This window comes from Halichondria panicea, chromosome 10 (genome assembly GCF_963675165.1).
Source record: "Halichondria panicea chromosome 10, odHalPani1.1, whole genome shotgun sequence".
NCBI lineage: Eukaryota > Metazoa > Porifera > Demospongiae > Suberitida > Halichondriidae > Halichondria > Halichondria panicea.
In genome coordinates, this window is record NC_087386.1 from 5,099,694 (window position 1) to 5,117,601 (window position 17,908).

The following is a 17,908-nucleotide window of genomic DNA, read 5'->3' on the forward strand; positions in this document are numbered from 1 at the left end:
CCTCTACAGCTGTGTCAAAATCATGTGATCATTATGCTGTCATCTCTTATCTATACTGCACTGAAGTGGAAACATTGCAGATTGCTCAATACTGTGTGATTCCTACGTACCTCAAGATGTGATTGAGAATCAAGCACCTATACAAACTTTTTAATCGAACAATCTACTTAATTTTGCACAATTTTCCATTATAATTATTATTGACCAAATTTCTTACATAAAAAAAATGTCAACTGTATGGTGAAATACACGAGAAACTGTAGATAAAAAAATACAAAATGATGTAGTGTATAAATTAAAAGCAATCTATCAGAGGCTAGCTGCCATGGTAACAGTACAGTTAAGGTACAAAGTCAGTGGAGTAGTTTACACACTTGTCTATGAGTGTACATGTGTCCATTCCTACTAGCCAGATCATAGGCAGTCCATCCGTCCTGTATATATAATATAGTGGGTATATATTATGTGAGCATGCAGTTAGTGATGAAGGGAAATAAGGATTTTTAACGGTGAAGACAAACACAATTACAGTGAACACACTGTTTCCATGGTGATTAACACATGCTATAGAGATGATTACAATCATGCACTGTGACTCACATTAGTCTTGACGTGGGCATTAGCTTTAGCCTCCAACAACATTCTAACAACTCCACAGTGACCATTCTGACTGGCAACGTGCAATGCCGTCCCACCAACCTGTACAATAACCAAATAATATAAAACAGACAAGCAGTAAATCTCACCTTTTGTTGAATGTCAACTTTAGCTTTTGCAGCAATCAACATTTCCACTGCCCTCACATGACCATTCTGAGCAGCTACATACAACGCAGTGGTTCCATCCTGTACAGAGTCAAGATGGTGTGAGCATGAAGGCTAGGTGAACCATCACTCATCATGATTATTCTTTTTAAGGGCAGATGTTTGTAAGTAGAAAAATCATACATTTTGTTATGACATCATTAATTTTGCAAATTTCTAGGGGGGGCCCCCTCTCTAGCTCTATGAACACCTGCAGGGGACACCAGTGCTCTCTACACAAACATGACTAGCTCTGGTGTCTAATAATGGAAGAGATCAACAGAACATGGGAAGGCTCTGTGGCTAGTGACCTCTGAGATGTGTGTACAGCTACTTACACCATAGATAAATTTGTAGAGAGAGGGATAGGCAACGGAAGCGACCTCGAGTTTCTATACGTGTTTCCCCGCGGTTTTGATCGAGGCTTACTTCTAACGTGGAAATTTAAATGAATAATTCATGAAAATCGTTTTTTCTGTCTGTAAAAGTCTGCACGAACAGTTTTGCTGCTATAATCATCAACTTAACCTCATGCTTATGGCCATTTGGGACACAGTACACTACTTACTTACACAGCCTTAGCTATATCATGGTACTATAGGTACACAAGCATTCTGTGTACTTCTAGCTACTTCATGACAATCAAGATTATATTTTCTTCTCTTCCAAATGATACTCGCCATCAGGGGGTAAGTGCTGGAGGGGTCTTTGAGAAGCATGCATTGGATACAATAAGTAAGTTTCCCGGGTTTTCGCGGGAGTTTCAGAGCGAAACACGGATAGAATGCTTGGTCAGACCACGTATATAGACTTCATTGTAGAAGCATGACGTGTACCACTTCCGTTGCCAATCCCTCTCTCTACTTTATCTATGCTTACACTCACCTCTTGAGGTACATCAACATTGGCCCCAGCATCGATTAGGAGCTCCATACATTTCTGGTGACCATTGAAACTGGCTACCCAAAGAGGGGTCATTCCCGACTGTACATAGGAGGAAAACAATGTAAACAGCATGTTGTGGGAAATTGTTTGTACAACAAAACCAACCTTGGTCTGAGTGTTGACTGTAGCCTTGGCTGCTAAAAGGACCCTCACTATCTCATCATGTCCATGATTACTGGCTGCATGCAGAGCTGTCTGGTTGTCCTGTTATAGACCATAAACCATATAATTATCAAACTAAAAAAACATTTGCAATGTGAACGTTGCTAGGATTGCCAGGAAAAGAAAAGCGCGAAAAAGCGAAGAAACAAGAAATTCGGCGAGTGCATAACTCCAATCCGTTACAACTTCATTCACATGTACTGTTTCAATTTTTTTTTCGTTTTGTGCTTTTCCTGGCCAATCCTTCAGTAATTTCTACTCAGTCCACTCATATACAGAGGTAGCCTCGTTCCCAGGCCAATTTTTTGTATGGAATGGAAGGGAGGGAAATGCGGCCTGGTGTCTACTGATAGTGCGCATGCGCTTATGCTGTAAAATATGGAGAATCCCCTTCTTTTTCCCCCTATCTACCATGCTGTGCTTCTATTGAGTTGATCAAGAAGGCTTTCACACTAGTTTGAAGCCAGAAGAGGCTCTCGTCTACTTCACGACGGTCGTATAGTCGGGATGTCTGAGCTTGGAAGGACAGGCTATAGAGCAAGTCTTTCTGCTTCTAACTGCTGCTTGAGAAGACAACCCAACCATACAACCATCGTAGAACTAGAGGTAGATGAGAGCCTACTGGCATCAAACTTCAGACTAAGTGTACCAGCTTTCTTGGCCAACGCAAAAGAGGGCATAAGCCATAGCTTCAGTATGGAAGTAGGTATTACGGTTATTCCGAGTAAACGAACTAGTGCACGATCCCAAGCAATGGACACCAGGCCTTTTTCCCCTTCGAAAAAATCGGCCTGGGAACGAGGTTAACACAGAGGTGACGGTACACACACTCAACTATGGAATCAGCAGAGTACACAAACACCACTATGCAGCGTGACTCACATTAGTCTTGTTGTGAACGTCAGCCTTGGCCTCCAACAACATTCTAACAACTCCACAGTGACCTTCCTTACTGGCCATGTACAATGCAGTGGTTCCATCCTGTACAGAGTCAAGATAGTACAGATCCACTCATTACACAATATCACTCATACAATATCACATGACTATCTATACTAATGTCAGGGCAGAGGAGGTACGACACTTATTTAATTGAATATTCATTTGTGATGACGTTTGCTTAGCTGGCAGTTTACCGCGACCTTGCCACAACAAACTCTAGGCTTGTAGAACGCTTGTAACTGACTGTTTAGCTAGCTCTGTACGTTGCTGAAGGTCTCTATGGCTAGCTATAGTGTTTCTCCAGCTGAGGTCCTGGTTAGAACTCGTCCAGATGTATATGAAAGGTGCAGTGCTCTCAACATTTGTAGCAAGCATATCTCTTAACTGAATAGGGTTCTCCGGGGTTCAGCGACGGAAACAGTTAGATCTAGGTCTAAACTATACTACCCTTGAGCCTTAGTCACAGAGTTATTGTGGGGAACACACCACATTGAAAACCATTGTAAAAAAGATTGGAATGCAATTAAAAGAGAGATCACGATGCTGTTGTTACTGGCTACATGCATACAGAGCTGTCTGGTTGTCCTGTGTATATAGACCATAAACCATAATTATATGATGTATAACAGCAACTGGAGGGTTAGTGTAAAAGCTGGAATGCAGAATGAAATGGAATATGGAACAGAACATGGAATGACAAAATTAGTAATAAAAAGAGAGCTGCTGATGGTGCTCTGTATATTTATACCTCGGTGCGCATGCGCAAGCGAGGTATACGGTAGTGTAATTGCATGTGTGTGTGTGTGTGTGTGTGTGTGTAGTCAGGCTACTACAGCTGCTCAAGGATGAATCAAGTGCAAGTAAGAGTTTCTATAGGCTTCTAGTCATGTTCTCTTGGATTTTAATTCGTGGATTTGCAAAATTATAGCTTCGTTCCCGAGTTATGCCTAGTTTTGCTTACTTGAAATGCCATTGCAGCCTTTTCAGAAGAGCACGTAGCCAAACTTGTTTACCGAGTGTTGCTACTCTACTTAGTAGTTAGCTCTGCACTAGAACGCTAGCTATTGGTAGCTGCAAGGGTGAGAAGAGAGCTGCAAGGCTCTGCTGATGGCGGCCATTATTTTATATTTGAACTTTTGGCATCGCTCGTTTTTAACAACAATCATGGTCGATCAATACCAATGCAAAAAATATTCATTATGTGTATAGTAAGTAGCTTTATGTTATGTAGATTTGGCATCTCCACCGAGGCATCAGCACCTGCGGTGCTTTCATATTTAGTGTAGTATGACTTCTGTGCCCAAAACAAGGTGGAGTGTGAAGTGTATAGCTATAAGACACTCCAAAGCTATGCCTGCAAAGTTTTGGCCCTTAAATACAATATGGAGAAATTATTCTCAAATCGCTAGACCATTTTGAAGCTTAAACTCTGCTCTATTTGATTAAGCTATAAAGATACTTCACACTTGAAATGTTGACTTGAATATCCATTGCAAATCACATGCTCAGAAGATAGCATGTAGCTGGCTGTAATCATCACATGACACCTGTTATTGGAAAGAGGATCAAAAACTTACACACACTGTTGCACAGTGGTAGATATTGAGAAACAGTTTCATTGTTGAGAGTATAAATGTGGAATTTGCTGACTCCACAAGCCAATGTGTGTGGAAATCAATGACAAAAGGCTTGGTCAGTGTGTCTCTTCAACACGCACAAATCGTTTAATATTTCACCAAGGGCCAAAACTTTGCAGGCATGCAGATTGAAGAAAGGTATAGCTTTGGAGTGTCCTGTATAGCTATAGACTTCACACTCCACCTTACTTTGGGCATAGCATAATTACTTCGCTAAGGCTATAGACACGTATAATTATGTGTATTTGTAATGTTCAATGTTGCTCCTATAATTATACTCAGTCTCACTTTTTTTTTACTCCTATAGTAGTTTTCTAAAATTAGCTTTGTGTCTATAAAAGGCTTCTGTAGCACTTTTACAAGTATTTAAGTCATACTACACTAAAAAAATACAGAGCACCATCAGCAGCTCTCTTTTTATTAATAATTTTGTCATTCCATCTCCGTTCCATATTCCGCATTCCAGCTTTTACACTAACCCGCAACTGGACCAGCTAATACACTACTCAATCCACTCTAGTAAATCTCACCTTATTTTGAACGTCAACTCTAGCCTTTGCAGCAATCAACACTTCCACTGCCCTCACATGACCATTCTGAGCAGCTACCCACAATGCAGTGGTTCCATCCTGTACAGAGAGTCAAGATAGTACAGATCCACTCATTACACAATATCACTCTTACAATATCACATGACTATCTACACTAATGTCAGGGCAGAGGAGGTACGACACACGTGCCTCTGCAATAACGTTGAGCATGGGCGGATAATAGAGGTGTGGTTACGCCCACGCTCAGTGGTATTGCAGAGGCAATTAGCCTAATCAAGACACGTGTGTCGTACCTCCTCTGATGTCAGGGCAGAGGAGGTACAACACTTTTGAGATGACGCTGGCACTTTATACTGCAACCTTGCCACGACAAACTCTAGGTTTGTAGAACACTTGTAACTCTAGCTCTGTACGTTGCTCAAGGTCTCTATGGCTAGCTATAGTGTTTCTCCAGCTGAGGTCCTGGTTAGAACTCGTCCAGATGTATATGAAAGGTGCAGTGCTCTCAACATTTGTAGCAAGCATATCTCCTAACTGAATAGGGTTCACTGGGGTTCAGCGACCGAAATAGTTAGATCTATAGGTCTAAACTATACTACCCTTGAGCCTTAGCCACAGAATAACAGAGCTATTGTGGGGAACACACTACATTGAAAATAAAAGACAGATCACGAGATGTGTGTTGTACCTCGGTACACCAACTACCAGTGCTCTCTACACAAACATGACTAGCTCTGGTGTCTAATTAATGGACCAGACATGGGGAGGCTCTGTAGCTATATGGCCTCTGAGATGTGTGAACAGCTACTTACACTCACCTCTCTGGGTACATCAACATTGGCCCCAGCATCGATTAGGAGCTCCATACATTTCTGGTGACCATCGAAACTGGCTACCCAAAGAGGGGTCTGTCCCGACTGTACATATATATAGGATGAAAATAATGTAAACAGCATGTTGTGGGAAATGGTTTGTACAACAAAACCAACCTTATTCTGAATGTTGACTGTAGCCTTGGCTGCTAAGAGGACCCTCACTATCTCATCATGTCCATTGTCACTAGCCCAGTAAAGAGCACTATCCTGTAGAGACAATATCATCAACCAACGGACATATTGGCACACTAGACAGTATTCCCCTCACCTTGTCTGCCTGGTTGGGATCAGCCCCACACTCCAGTAGCTCTAGAACCACACCCACATTACCCGTCTTACAAGCATTCAGAAATGCCTGGGAGAAAATACACTCTCAATAAACACACCCAAAGGACGGAATGACAAAAATAGTATGTACATGTTATATACTGTTCAAGATTCTATAGCCACCCACATAGAAGTACCAGCATACAGTCGACACTAACACTATATAAGCTGACGATGCACATTTGATACCTCCACCCACTCACTCACGTACCATCCTGGGGTACTGTAGAAACAACTTTCTGAGTGAGACAGTCATTTCGTCAACTGATGGTCTCTGTTGAGGTCGGTCATGGAGGCAGCTAACAACAAGAGGATAAAGAGCGTGTTTCTCTCCCATTTTGTCCCCATGGACAGCAGTGCTTCGACGCATGAGCTCCATCTTCCCATCATCCACGTGCTTGACAACCTCAGGAGTAAAGTAGGAGACTTCAGGGAAATCACCGATATAACAGTGTGAATGATGAGATGACCGAATAAGAAGATGTCCAGCTTGGTAGTGTAGATGGGAGGTTTTTCATGACACTCGGGAGGCATGTAGGTTGGATTTTCTGGGATATTTGTCAGAACATGAGTCAATTTCTCCAGATCAACGTATCTGGAGACACCCAGGTCTCCGATCTTGGCAGTGAGGTCCTCAGTGAGCAGGATGTTGGGAGCAGTGAGGTCACGATGGATGAGAGGAGGGGTCAGAGAGTGGAGATAGTGAAGGCCCTTGGATGCATCATACAGGATACGGATTCTAGTGGTGATATTCGTGTCTCGATGGGTTTTAACGAAATCAGCCAAGTCAGAATGAAGCCTCTCCATTATTAGACTGATGTCGTTCTTACCGCGGCCGTAATGGACACCAAAAAAACTAACTATGTTGGGGTGATGTAAAACACTCAGAATATGACATTCATTTCTGAACTTTGTCACAATGCTCTCCCTCTGTCCAAGGGATTGCTCTTGGAGCAATATGGGGTGTAGCTTCTTAGCAATGCAGTCTCTTCCATTTACGGTCACTCTAAAGACACAGCCATAAGCCCCTGAGCCAGCTTTGTTCTCCTCTAGATCCAATCCTTCCACCTGGACCACCAGAGCATCAAGGTCACTTCTTGTAGCCATTTTGAAGTTTTGCAGAAAAAGGGGAGTATCTCGCTTTTGTTCTTGGTCATATGACACATTTCCTACTGCGCATGCCCAGTATTTACCGCAAAACAAGGAAAAGATCGTCAATGAAATAAACTCAATAACAGTTAACACAAAGCTCTTGTCAAGATAAAGGAAACAGTTCTCCATTAAAGAAGCGAGGCTGTCACACAGAGTAAGGCTCGAGAAGAAGTGAAATAATCACCAGTCAGATGTTCAGAAATACCAGATAAACTCCATCAAATTCCCAGCTCTACGGATCATCTTGGGATTGCCGGAGGAGTGACTGACAGTGACTGTGTGTACTCTGTCCTGCCCCTCTACCATTCCCACGGCCTCGCACACGGTGGAGGGCCTATGATCTACACAGGAGCCACTCTCGTCATTAGGAAAAAGTTCTCTGCCAAACACTTTTGGACCGATAGTGCAAAGTACAACTGCACTGTGAGTTGGCTAATTGACTGGGGCTGACCCACTTACATTAATGTCTTAGATAGACAGTACGTGTTGTTATACTTTCAGCTATTCTTGCCTTTGCTTTCACTACACAACTTGAGCTATGTATCACTGTGTACGGGTGACATCACTTCATTTATATCCACTTACTCCCCAACTGTGCAGATGGTGTGCACGATTGGGGAGTTGAATCGCTACGTGTTGGCCCAACCCTCTCAACCCACTGACACACAACACAAAGTACGTCTAATCATAACTGCAGGGATCAGAAAAGAGCTGTGGCTGGAGTTCCAGAAACGATTTGAAGTGGATCACATTATCGAGTTTTATGGCTCTACTGAGAGCAACTTTGGTATCATCAACATTGACAACAAGCCAGGATCTATTGGAGCTCTCTCACTGTTTGTACCGTCCCTTCAAAACGTCACTATCCTGAAGCTTCATCCTGAGACTGGCGATTACCTAAGAGATGAGAATGGTTTCTGTGTCGAGTGTGGTGTGAGCGAACCTGGTGAAACTGTTTGTGAGATTACTAAAGTCTCTCCCTTCTACGGATATCGAAACAAAGAGTACTCGGCAAAAAATTCTTAGGAATTGTTTTATAGCAGGAGATGCTTTTTTCAGAACTGGAGACATTATGCGCATTGACGAGGAAGGTTGGGTGTATTTCTGTGATGGATCTGGGGACACGTTTCGTTGGAAGGGGGAGAACGTATCCACGGCAGAGGTTGAGACTCGTATTGCTACTGTGTTGAAGTTGACGGATGTGATGGTGTACGGTGTTGAGGTGCCTGGTAACGAAGGGTGTGCTGGAATGGCTGCCATTGTGGGGACTCTGGTCATGCAGGGGAGCACTCTGGCTGGATGAGACACAGAGGAGGCACTAACTGACGACAAGAAGACAATGTTTGACTTGTGTAAGGAGGGGAATGAAAAGAAATTACTATCTCTACTCTCTGACACCAATGTCAATCAAACTGACCAAGAGGTGAATAGACAGGTTAATAAGCAAAAATAATGGTGATACTTCATTTAAAACTCACGAAATAATGTTGAAAATAATGTCGAACATTGCTGTCTAATCTCCTTGTAACCACGCCATGTTTGGAATGTCCAACTCAGAAATTAATGCTAATTATAGAATGTGTATTGATCTAGAGATGTTGTTAAGACACTTTATGATACAGGGGATGGGTCTTCTTCACTGGGCCTGTGACTGTGGCAACCTGAACATGGTGAAACTACCGTATAGCGGGTAATTTTCGGGGGATAAAATATTCGTGGTTCAGCAATATTGAGACATTTCGTGGGTATTTATTTTCGTGGTTGGAGCTTGCACTGCAGGTAAAGGTAGGCAAGGTTGCTTCATTCGTGGGTAAAATATTCTGGTCAGACCTCCAACCACGAAAACCACGAATATTTTGCCCCACGAAAATTACACGCTATACGGTACTTGTGAAGAGGGGAGCAGATGTTAATATTGAGGACACAAACAATCAGACACCTCTTCATTATGGTGAAAGATGGAGTATTCCTTTACAGAGGGTGCTTGTGTGTTAATACATGTTGAAGCTAGCTGTCTGTTTGTAGATCTTTGTTTGAGTCCAATGCTGAATAGTGAGGGAAGTCAGTTTGGCTGTGTATCTATGGTAACCTGTGAGATCGTTTTGTATTAATGATGGTGATCGAATAAAATCACTATTCTTGTGTAATAGTCCTTAGTCCTTTGTTTGAATAGTGTAATTTTGATTTTCGTGATTGATTGATTTTTGATCGTACTTCCTCTACAGCTGTGTCATGTGATCATCATGCTGTCATCTCTTATCTACTGCAAGTGTTCAAAGCAAGAACAGACATTGCAGATTGTGATGGCAACCTACCTCAAGATGTGACTGAGAATCAAGCAACTATATAGACAACTTTTTAATTGGTTTTTGCATAAATTTTGCATATTATTTTCCCTTGCACTTATATATAATTATATGACCACATTTTGTACTTGATCAAAGAGAATGTAACTGTATGGTGAAATGCATGGCAATAGTTGAGAAACAGTAGACACAAAAATTATAAGACAAAATGATGTAGTGTAAACCAATCTACGTATCTATCAGAGGCTAGCTGCCATGGTAACAGTACAGTTAATAAGGTACAGAGTCAGTGTAGTAGTTCACACACTTGAGTGTGTCCATTCCTACTAGCCAGATCATAGGCAGTACTCCCAGCCTGTATAGTGGGTATGTGAGCAGTTAGTGATGAAGGGAAATAAGGAATTTTAACAGTTAAGCACAACCACTGGATTAAATGCTGCCATAGTTATGAACTATAGTATCATATATACAAGCATGACTCACATTAGTTTTGATTTTGACGTCAGCCTTGGCCTCCAACAACATTCTAACAACTCCACAGTGACCATTCTTACTGGCCATGTGCAATGCCGTCCAACCATTCTGTACAGATCCAAATAATTTTAAGCAGACAAGCAGTAAATCTCACCTTCTTTTGAATGTCAACTTGAGCCTTTGCATCCATCCTGTACACATCCAACTAATTACTAACAGACAATAAGTAAATCTCACCTTTGCTTGAATGTTAACTTTAGCCTTTGCAGCTATCAACAATTCCACTGCCCTCACATGACCATTCTGAGCAGCTACAATCAACGCAGTGGATCCATCCTGTACAGAGTCAAGATAGTGTGAGCAGGTGAACCATCACTCATCACAGACCCACTCATTATACAATATCACATGACTATCTACACTAATGTCAGAGCAGGTTTCACACAGGATTTTTAGCTGGGAGGGGGAAACATTTAATTCAAGGGTCAGGGGTCGTTCCCCAAAGTTTTTTTAACAAAATGGTTATCAGAGGTACAATTTGGATTTTTGTCTGTTTCAAACCATGACATTTTACTAGCTAGTATACTCTTTTAGATGTTTTTAAGTAGAAAAATCATACATTGTTATGACATCATTCATTTTACAAATTTAAACCTGCAGGGGACACCAACTACCAGTGCTCTCTACACAAACACGGACAAGGTCAACAGAACATGGGGAGGCTCTGTGGCTAATGGCCTCTGAGATGTGTGTACAGCTACTTACACTTACCTCATTGGGTACATCAACATTGGCCCCAGCATCGATTAGAAGCTCCATACTTTTCTGGTGACCTTCGAAACTGGCTGCCCAAAGAGGGGTTGCTCCCGACTGTACATAGGAGGAAAACAATGTAAACAGCATGTTGTGGGAAATGTGTTTGTACAACAAAACCAACCTTGATCTGAGTGTTGACAGTAGCCTTGGCTGCTAAGAGGACCCTCACTATCTCATCATGTCCATTGTCACTGGCCCAGCAAAGAGCACAATCCTGTAGAGACAATATCATCAACCAACGGACATATTGGCACTGTAGAGAGTATATTCCCCTCACCTTGTCTGCCTGGTTGGGATCAGCCCCACACTCCAGTAGCTCCAGAACCACACCCACATTACCCGTCTTACAAGCATCCAGAAATGCCTGGGAGAAAATACACTATCAGTAAACACACCCAAAGGATGGAATGACAAAAATTGTACGTACATGTATCAGGGGCGATCCTAGGATTTAGTGAATGGGGGTGCTCATTGCGCGCCGCAAAATTTAAGCCACGCCCACTGTTTTCTAGATGGTGCACAGTACTGACAGTACAGTACAGTACAGTTAGCTACAGTGCAGTGCAAGTGCCATTAGCAAATCAAGAATAATTATAACCAGAAGCTTAATTCGCCTGGGATGGCAAACTCTAGCCAACTGTTCTTAAGGTATGTCAACAATGTCAATGCAATCATGTCTAATCTCTGTGTAAATGTAGAAGTGCAAGTGATGATAAACGTTTGTTCCTTTCTTGATCTGACGACAGTCTTCCTTTTCAGGCCACTAAAAGATTGATCAGCTTACCAGGAGGTGACAGGCAGCGGGCAAAGTATGACCACCAGTTCCTTGATGTTGAGGAAAAGAGACTTTTGTAGTTTACATTGCAAACATTGATATTATTAATTTATTGTACATACATGTAGGCTTAATTATATAATTATACTATACATTCATGTACCTCATGTACCTGGATCCAAAGACCTTGTTGTGCTGCATGTTGTGGGGCAAGCTCAAGTGTTCGATACAGCAAACCACTTCCTGATGCCTAGTCTAATTTATTATTGAGCCTCTCCTCACTCTTTACTAGTTCCCATGGATATCCCAGTAACGATCGAAGAAAAGTAAGTTTTTTAGGCCAGCTAGCTAGCTAGCTGGTATAAAGTTATTGTAACTATCACTATTAAGCTGTAGATAGCTGCAGTTAAGTGTAGCTTCCTTCTAGCTAGCCAGTGATGGTTGAACTATCTACTTGAGCTTCTCTGAGTCTGGATAGGGTGCTGGAGCACCAGAGTCTGGATAGGGGTGCTGGAGCACCCTAAGCACCACCCTGTGTACGCCCCTGTGTATAATTGTCATGATTCTATAGCCACCCACACAGCATACAGTCGACATTTACACTATATAAGCTGACAATGCACATTTGATACACCCACCCACTCACTCACGTACCATCCTGGGGTGCTGTAGACACAGCTTTCTGAGTGAGACAATCACTTCGTCAACTGATGGTCTCTGTTGAGGTCGGTCGTGGAGGCAGCTAACAACAAGAGGATAAAGAGCGTGTTTATCCCCCATTTTGTCACCATGGACAGCAGTGCTTCGACGCATGAGCTCCTCCTTTCCTCCGATAGACTTGAAATAGTTGCGAATACTATGAGGTACAATCTTGACTTTAGGGAAATCACCGATAACTGTGTGAATGATCAGATGACCGAATGAGAAGATGTCCAGCTTGGTAGTGTAGGTGGGCGGCTCCACATGACACTCGGGAGGCATGTAGCTTGGATTTCCCGGGATATTTGTCAGAACATGAGTCAATCTCTCCAGATCAACATACCTGCAAACGAACATTAGGTTTTACATTTCTGCCTTTGTTTTCCCACATTAAGTATAAGTCTCATTTTTGTCTCTAACTCATTTTCAAAAAAACCCTTTGTTGCAAAAAAACGTACCTGGAGACACCTAGGTCTCTGATCTTGGCAGTGAGGTCCTCAGTGAGCAGGATGTTGGGGGCAGTGAGGTCACGGTGGATGAGGGGAAGGGTCAGAGAGTGGAGATAGTGAAGGCCCTTGAATACATCATACAGGATATGGATTCTAGTGGCGATATTCGTGTCTCGATGGGTTTCAACGAATTTGGCCAAGTCAGAATGAAGCCTCTCCATTACTAGACTGATGTCGTTCTTATCGCGGCCGTAATGGACTCCAACAAAACCGACTATGTTGGGGTGATGCAAAACACTCAGAATATGACATTCGTTTCTAAACTTTGTACAATCCCTCTGTCCAAGGGATCGCTCTTGGAGCAATATGTTGTGGAGCTTCTTAGCAATGCAGTCTTTTCCATTCACCGTCACTCTAAAGACACAGCCATAAGCCCCTGAGCCAGCTTTGTTCTCCTCTAGATCCAATCCTTCCACCTGGACCACCAGAGCATGCCAGAGCATCAAGGTCACGTACTTCTTGTAGCCATTTTGAGGTTTTTAATACGAAAAAGAGGAGTACCTCGAGGTATCTCGTTGGTCATATGACACAGTTTCCTATACACGTGTTAGTTGGGCGGAGTCCAACCAACGCTTTGCTCATGGTTGGGTATAGTCTCGAGGCCAGACTCCTCCCGGGGGAGAGAGTCTGGCCAGAGGAGGGAGGACACGATTAACCTTAGCTCTAATTAGCTAATTATCACGACCTTTTAATTACATTCTTTGAACGATTCATCTTTTTTTTCTTTATAACCTCTACATATTGGACACAAGAGCTAGAGCCTTTTCTCCTACTGGAGGTACCCCTATGGCCAAGTTGTCAGGACCTGAAGGTAATAGGACCTATAAGAAGCACCTCAAGTACTCTTATCTCTAAGATCCCTGTGAGAAGCATCCCAGGCACTCTGATCTTGTCTCTGTGAGAAGCACTCTTGATCCTGGAGACAGGATCCCTATGAGGAACACCCCAGGCACTCCTGTCTCCAAGATCCCTGTGAGAAGCACCCCAGGCACTCCTGTCTCTGTGATAAAGCTGCAACATGGAATTGTTTAGTTCAGAGTGTCTCCAACATGAAGAACATCAATGACACTAACAGTCTCAGCTTCTAGCACCCCTTTATTTGTATGGTTTGCTCTGTGCCTGCAAGAATTGCCTGTCACTCATACTACAGTACTGTTCTGTGTGTCCCAATATGTAGAGGTTATAAAGAAAGAAAAGATGAATCGTTCAAAGAATGTAATTAAAAGGTCGCGATAATTAGCTAATTAGAGCTAAGGTTAATCGTGTCCTCCCTCCTCTGGAGTCTGGCAAACAGAGTCACTTTTCTTGGTTTTCAGACAGTCAAAAGTGGGCGTGGTGACGATACTAAAACTGGCTGGCTATTATCTCTACTCCTATACAGATTTAGTGAGATTTGAAAGATTCTCTGTACTTGAAATAACATTTTTAGTTGATGTATACAGGAATTTAAGTTAGCCATTGCCTACTGGCATAGGTTTAAAAATGACAAAGGTCAAGTACTATCAACCTCCTCTGTGAAGTGGAATCATGTGACAGTTTAATTGCATTCTTGCAAATCTGATTGGAGATGTCAAATTTTGACATCTGAACCAAGAAAAGTGACTCTAAATGCCAGACCCTCTCTGGCACATGTCAGATCACGTGCAAGGGAGTGGTCTGGGGCCAGACTAGGTTGGGTATCAGTGGGACCAGAGGAGGGGAGGACACGATTAACCTTAGCTCTAATTAGCTAATTATCGCGACCTTTTAATTACATTCTTTGAACGATTCATCTTTTCTTTCTTTATAACCTCTACATATTAGAACAGTACTGTAGTATGAGTGACAGGCAATTCTTGCAGGCACAGAGCAAACCATACAAATAAAGGGGTGCTAGAAGCTGAGACTGTTAGTGTCATTGATGTTCTTCATGTTGGAGACACTCTGAACCATGTTGCTTTATCCATTCATTCCATGCAGCTTTATCACAGAGACAGGAGTGCCTGGAGTGCTTCTCACAGGGATCTTGGAAACAGGAGTGCCTGGGGTACTCCTCATAGGGATCCTGTCTCCAGGATCAAGAGTGCTTCTCACAGAGACAAGATCAGAGTGCCTGGGATGCTTCTCACAGGGATCTTAGAGATAGGAGTACTTGAGGTGCTTCTTATAGGGGTCCTATTACCTTCAGGTCCTGACAACTTGGCCATAGGGGTACCTCCAGTAGGAGAAAAGGCTCTAGCTCTTGCGTCCAATATGTAGAGGTTATAAAGAAAGAAAAGATGAATCGTTCAAAGAATGTCATTAAAAGGTCGCGATAATTAGCTAATTAGAGCTAAGGTTAATCGTGTCCTCCCTCCTCTGCAGTGGGACATGTAGCAGTTTTGTTCCCACTGCAATATGGAACGCCGTTTGCGACAAAATTCAGGCAGAATCTGATAGGCGTGTGCATCCAATATAAAATCGATTTTTGAAGATCGATTTTTAATAATCGATTTTTTACAGTTGATTTTCGATTTACACGTGAACGATCTTTGACAATCGATCTGATAATCGATTTTTGAAATTCGATTTTTGATAATCGATTTTTGATAATCGATTATTGAAATTCGATTTTGAAAATCTATGATTGATACTAGCCTCGAATCCAGGCCGATTAAAATGGATTCAAGGCTACAGTTAGGCCGCCCTTGAAACTCAGAACATGAACAATTAGTACAAACTCCTTCGCCATGGCCTGGAATCAAAGCTTGGCTTGGTTAGCTATCTCACATGATAGACTATAACGCAAAAGCGAAACATTATTGTTTTTTTGGAACCATTAAAAAGGAGGGCCATAAGTCACAATAAAAATCATTAATTTTAGAACTGTTCTGTTGGTGCTAATCTTATTTAGTTCCTTCGTGCACCCATTTTTGTATGTTTTCTCGCCAGCACTGTTTTATTTGGCCATCTTGTGTGTGCTTAGAGAAAGAGCTGAGAAAGAGTTTGGTGATTCCAGATAGAATAGAATAGTGGGTTCTTCAATGCAAAATTTCTCTAAAGATAGTCTCACGTGATACAGCTTTAGACAGGGACCCCCCCAGCCCCCTTCAGAGCAGTTCAAAAATCGATTTTCAAAAATCGATTTTCAAAAATCGATTATCAGATCGATTGTCAAAGATCGTTCACGTGTAAATCGAAAATCAACTGTAAAAAATCGATTATTAAAAATCGATCTTCAAAAATCGATTTTATATTGGATGCACACACCTACATGTGTATCAGATTCTGCCTGAATTTTGTCGCAAACGGCGTTCCATACTGCAAGAAATTTGCAGCCCAATCAGATTGCTGCGTTCAAGTGGGAAACCTTACAGCTAGCCTCGATTCAAGGCCGATTAAAATACGGCCTGGTACCTATTGCAGGGGTGATAGTGCGCATGCGCTTCAAATTACCCAGAATATGGGTAATCGTACTACGAACGTAAACCTTAGTAAATTACACAGGAAATTAGTCCGTTTACTAAAAATATGTTCCGTAATACTTTATCTCTATGACTGAGTTCTGTAAAGCTGTGGCTTATGCCGTCTATTGCGTTGGTCTAGAAGGCTTGAACACTAGTTTTAAGACAGAAGAGGTTCTCATCTACGTCTAGGATGGTCCTATAGCCGGGTTGTCTTCGCAAGTAGCAGTTTGAGGCACCATACACTTCCCATAGTCTGTACAGATCCAAGGTAAGACATCCTGACCATACAACCGTCATAGAGGTAGATGAGAGCCTCTTCTGGCTTCAGACTAGTGTGAAAGCCTTCTGGAACAACGCAATAGAGAGCTAAGCTGATGTACAAAGATAAAAAATAGATGAGAGAAAGAAAAAGGGGATTCCCCAGATTCTGGAGAATAAACTAACGCATGCGCACTATCACCCCTGCAATAGGTACCACGTATTTTAATCTGCCTGGAATCGAGGCTACCTTACAGCTCAATTTAGCTGACAAGGCAAGCTGGGACACTGTATTTTAGCTGTATTTCTCTGGAGAATGCAGAAACAGCTCCTGCTGGATATCTAGGCTACTAGAAAAGAAGCATCTATGAATGAAGCTTGAACAGTAGTATCTTTGTATTGATTAATTAAAAGGACTTGTCTTTGTTTTAAGTTTTGTTGTGCTACCAATCTAAGATTTAGATCATTAGTTTGGACAAAACCTGTGATATGTATGCCTTCTTTGGTCTTCGAAAAGCTTCTCCAGAAGCCTTGGGGTAGTCTTATAGCTGGCTGTACCTCTTTGTGCTAGATGTCTATAAACTATTATGAAAAATTTTATTTCTGCCTGTACTAAATCTAGGTTAGGCCACTCCAAGTGATACTCTGGTTTCTGGTCCACCGCCCGCATCAGATTTTATTCTTGGATTTCTATATATCTCATTATTGGATTTCTATCTCATTATTTCTACTGCGCATGCGCAGAATGGTCCATGCGGTACAAAATAGTGTGATAATGATATTCATTTGCAAAATAATGAGTTCATAAGGTGAAATTGATAATGACATAATGAGAAAAGCCGCCCGCCCGCTTGCAATTAGAAAAACTTCAGGACCAGAAACCAGAGTATCACTTGGAGTGGCCTTACAGTATTCTTCTACTTTCTCTAAGAGTCTGAGGTCTTTCTTGAATTCCAAAACAACTATAGCTAGATTCAGGCTAGGCAGCTAGAATAGCCATCCATTGATTTCTTTATATCGCACCCCTGAGCCATGCGGTTGTCAGCCACAATAATTAACATTAAACAATATTCATACTCTGTCTCAAGTACCGGTGGAACAAAACTGCTACATGTAGTGATACTGCGGTTTTCAGAGTTCTTGCATCTCCAATGTCTAGAGCGGAAGTCACTGGTCACGTGATATTCCCAAACATTAAGGTTGGACAACATCACGGGAGCACAAATATTGCTGAGTCAGGCAAGTTTTTTTA

General features: G+C 42.1%; 3 protein-coding genes and 1 long non-coding RNA gene across 13 annotated transcripts in view; 2 read left to right on the forward strand and 2 right to left on the reverse strand.

Annotated features, from left to right (window-relative positions):
• LOC135342663 (ankyrin repeat and protein kinase domain-containing protein 1-like) overlaps positions 1 to 13,482 on the reverse strand; it is a 49,522-nt gene extending 36,040 nt beyond the window's left edge. The window contains exons 1-9 of one of the 6 annotated variants that reach the window (XR_010396894.1): positions 12,923 to 13,482; positions 12,420 to 12,807; positions 11,268 to 11,354; positions 11,112 to 11,204; positions 10,946 to 11,044; positions 10,412 to 10,510; positions 10,329 to 10,365; positions 10,184 to 10,282; positions 10,014 to 10,055 (exon numbers count right to left, since the gene is read on the reverse strand). Coding sequence is in view for 4 of the 6 variants with exons in the window: in XM_064539460.1 (XP_064395530.1) it covers positions 9,971 to 10,055; positions 10,184 to 10,282; positions 10,329 to 10,510; positions 10,946 to 11,044; positions 11,112 to 11,204; positions 11,268 to 11,354; positions 12,420 to 12,807; positions 12,923 to 13,416 (1,527 nt within the window). In the remaining 2 variants the exon portion in view is untranslated. Of the gene's footprint in view, positions 1 to 9,820; positions 10,056 to 10,183; positions 10,283 to 10,328; positions 10,511 to 10,945; positions 11,045 to 11,111; positions 11,205 to 11,267; positions 11,355 to 12,419; positions 12,808 to 12,922 lie in introns of those variants that run through there. The other 5 variants (XR_010396895.1, XM_064539463.1, XM_064539460.1 and 2 more) reach the window with 5 other exon arrangements.
• Positions 168 to 6,772, reverse strand: LOC135342711 (ankyrin repeat domain-containing protein 29-like). Of its 2 annotated transcripts, XM_064539536.1 has the most exons (11): positions 6,454 to 6,772; positions 6,184 to 6,270; positions 6,030 to 6,122; positions 5,859 to 5,957; positions 5,020 to 5,118; positions 2,793 to 2,891; positions 1,854 to 1,952; positions 1,689 to 1,787; positions 747 to 845; positions 601 to 699; positions 168 to 434 (listed from the first exon to the last, which is right to left on the reverse strand). In XM_064539536.1, exons 1-11 carry the CDS (start codon positions 6,619 to 6,621, stop codon positions 354 to 356), a joined length of 1,122 nt encoding a protein of 373 aa, XP_064395606.1. In that variant the 5' UTR covers positions 6,622 to 6,772; the 3' UTR covers positions 168 to 353. The 2 variants fall into 2 exon arrangements, with proteins under 2 accessions (XP_064395606.1, XP_064395605.1); XM_064539535.1 differs by having other exon boundaries at positions 169 to 434; positions 601 to 845.
• LOC135342791 (long-chain fatty acid transport protein 1-like) lies at positions 7,464 to 9,818 on the forward strand. Of its 4 annotated transcripts, none has more exons than XR_010396918.1 (3): positions 7,464 to 7,817; positions 7,995 to 8,829; positions 9,017 to 9,818. XR_010396918.1 is itself a non-coding variant. In XM_064539654.1 (2 exons), the coding sequence occupies exons 1-2, from the start codon at positions 7,731 to 7,733 to the stop codon at positions 8,418 to 8,420; spliced, it is 513 nt and encodes a 170-aa protein (XP_064395724.1). In that variant the 5' UTR covers positions 7,464 to 7,730; the 3' UTR covers positions 8,421 to 9,818. The 4 variants fall into 4 exon arrangements, 1 of the variants encoding a protein (XP_064395724.1); XR_010396917.1 differs by having other exon boundaries at positions 7,995 to 8,817; XR_010396919.1 differs by having other exon boundaries at positions 7,995 to 8,817; positions 9,620 to 9,818.
• A 126-nt stretch (positions 13,483 to 13,608) lies between the features above and the next one.
• On the forward strand, positions 13,609 to 14,175 carry LOC135342840 (uncharacterized). Its single transcript, XR_010396965.1, has 2 exons — positions 13,609 to 13,784; positions 13,830 to 14,175. It is a non-coding gene; the product is annotated as an uncharacterized LOC135342840 (long non-coding RNA).
• Positions 14,176 to 17,908: the final 3,733 nt, after the last annotated feature.

Bases quoted from the DNA above. Each gene is read 5' to 3' on its own strand.
- LOC135342711 (XM_064539535.1), bottom strand. From the start codon at position 6,621: ATGGAGCTCATGCGTCGAAGCACTGCTGTCCATGGGGACAAAATGGGA. The intron at 5,958-6,029 runs GTTGGTTTTGTT...ATATATGTACAG, and splicing joins CAGTCAACATTCAGAATAAG to TCGGGACAGACCCCTCTTTG. The intron at 5,119-5,858 runs GTGAGTGTAAGT...CTCTCTGTACAG, and splicing joins ATGTTGATGTACCCAGAGAG to GATGGAACCACTGCATTGTG.
- LOC135342791 (XM_064539654.1), top strand. From the start codon at position 7,731: ATGATCTACACAGGAGCCACTCTCGTCATTAGGAAAAAGTTCTCTGCC. The intron at 7,818-7,994 runs GTGAGTTGGCTA...CCAACTGTGCAG, and splicing joins GTGCAAAGTACAACTGCACT to ATGGTGTGCACGATTGGGGA.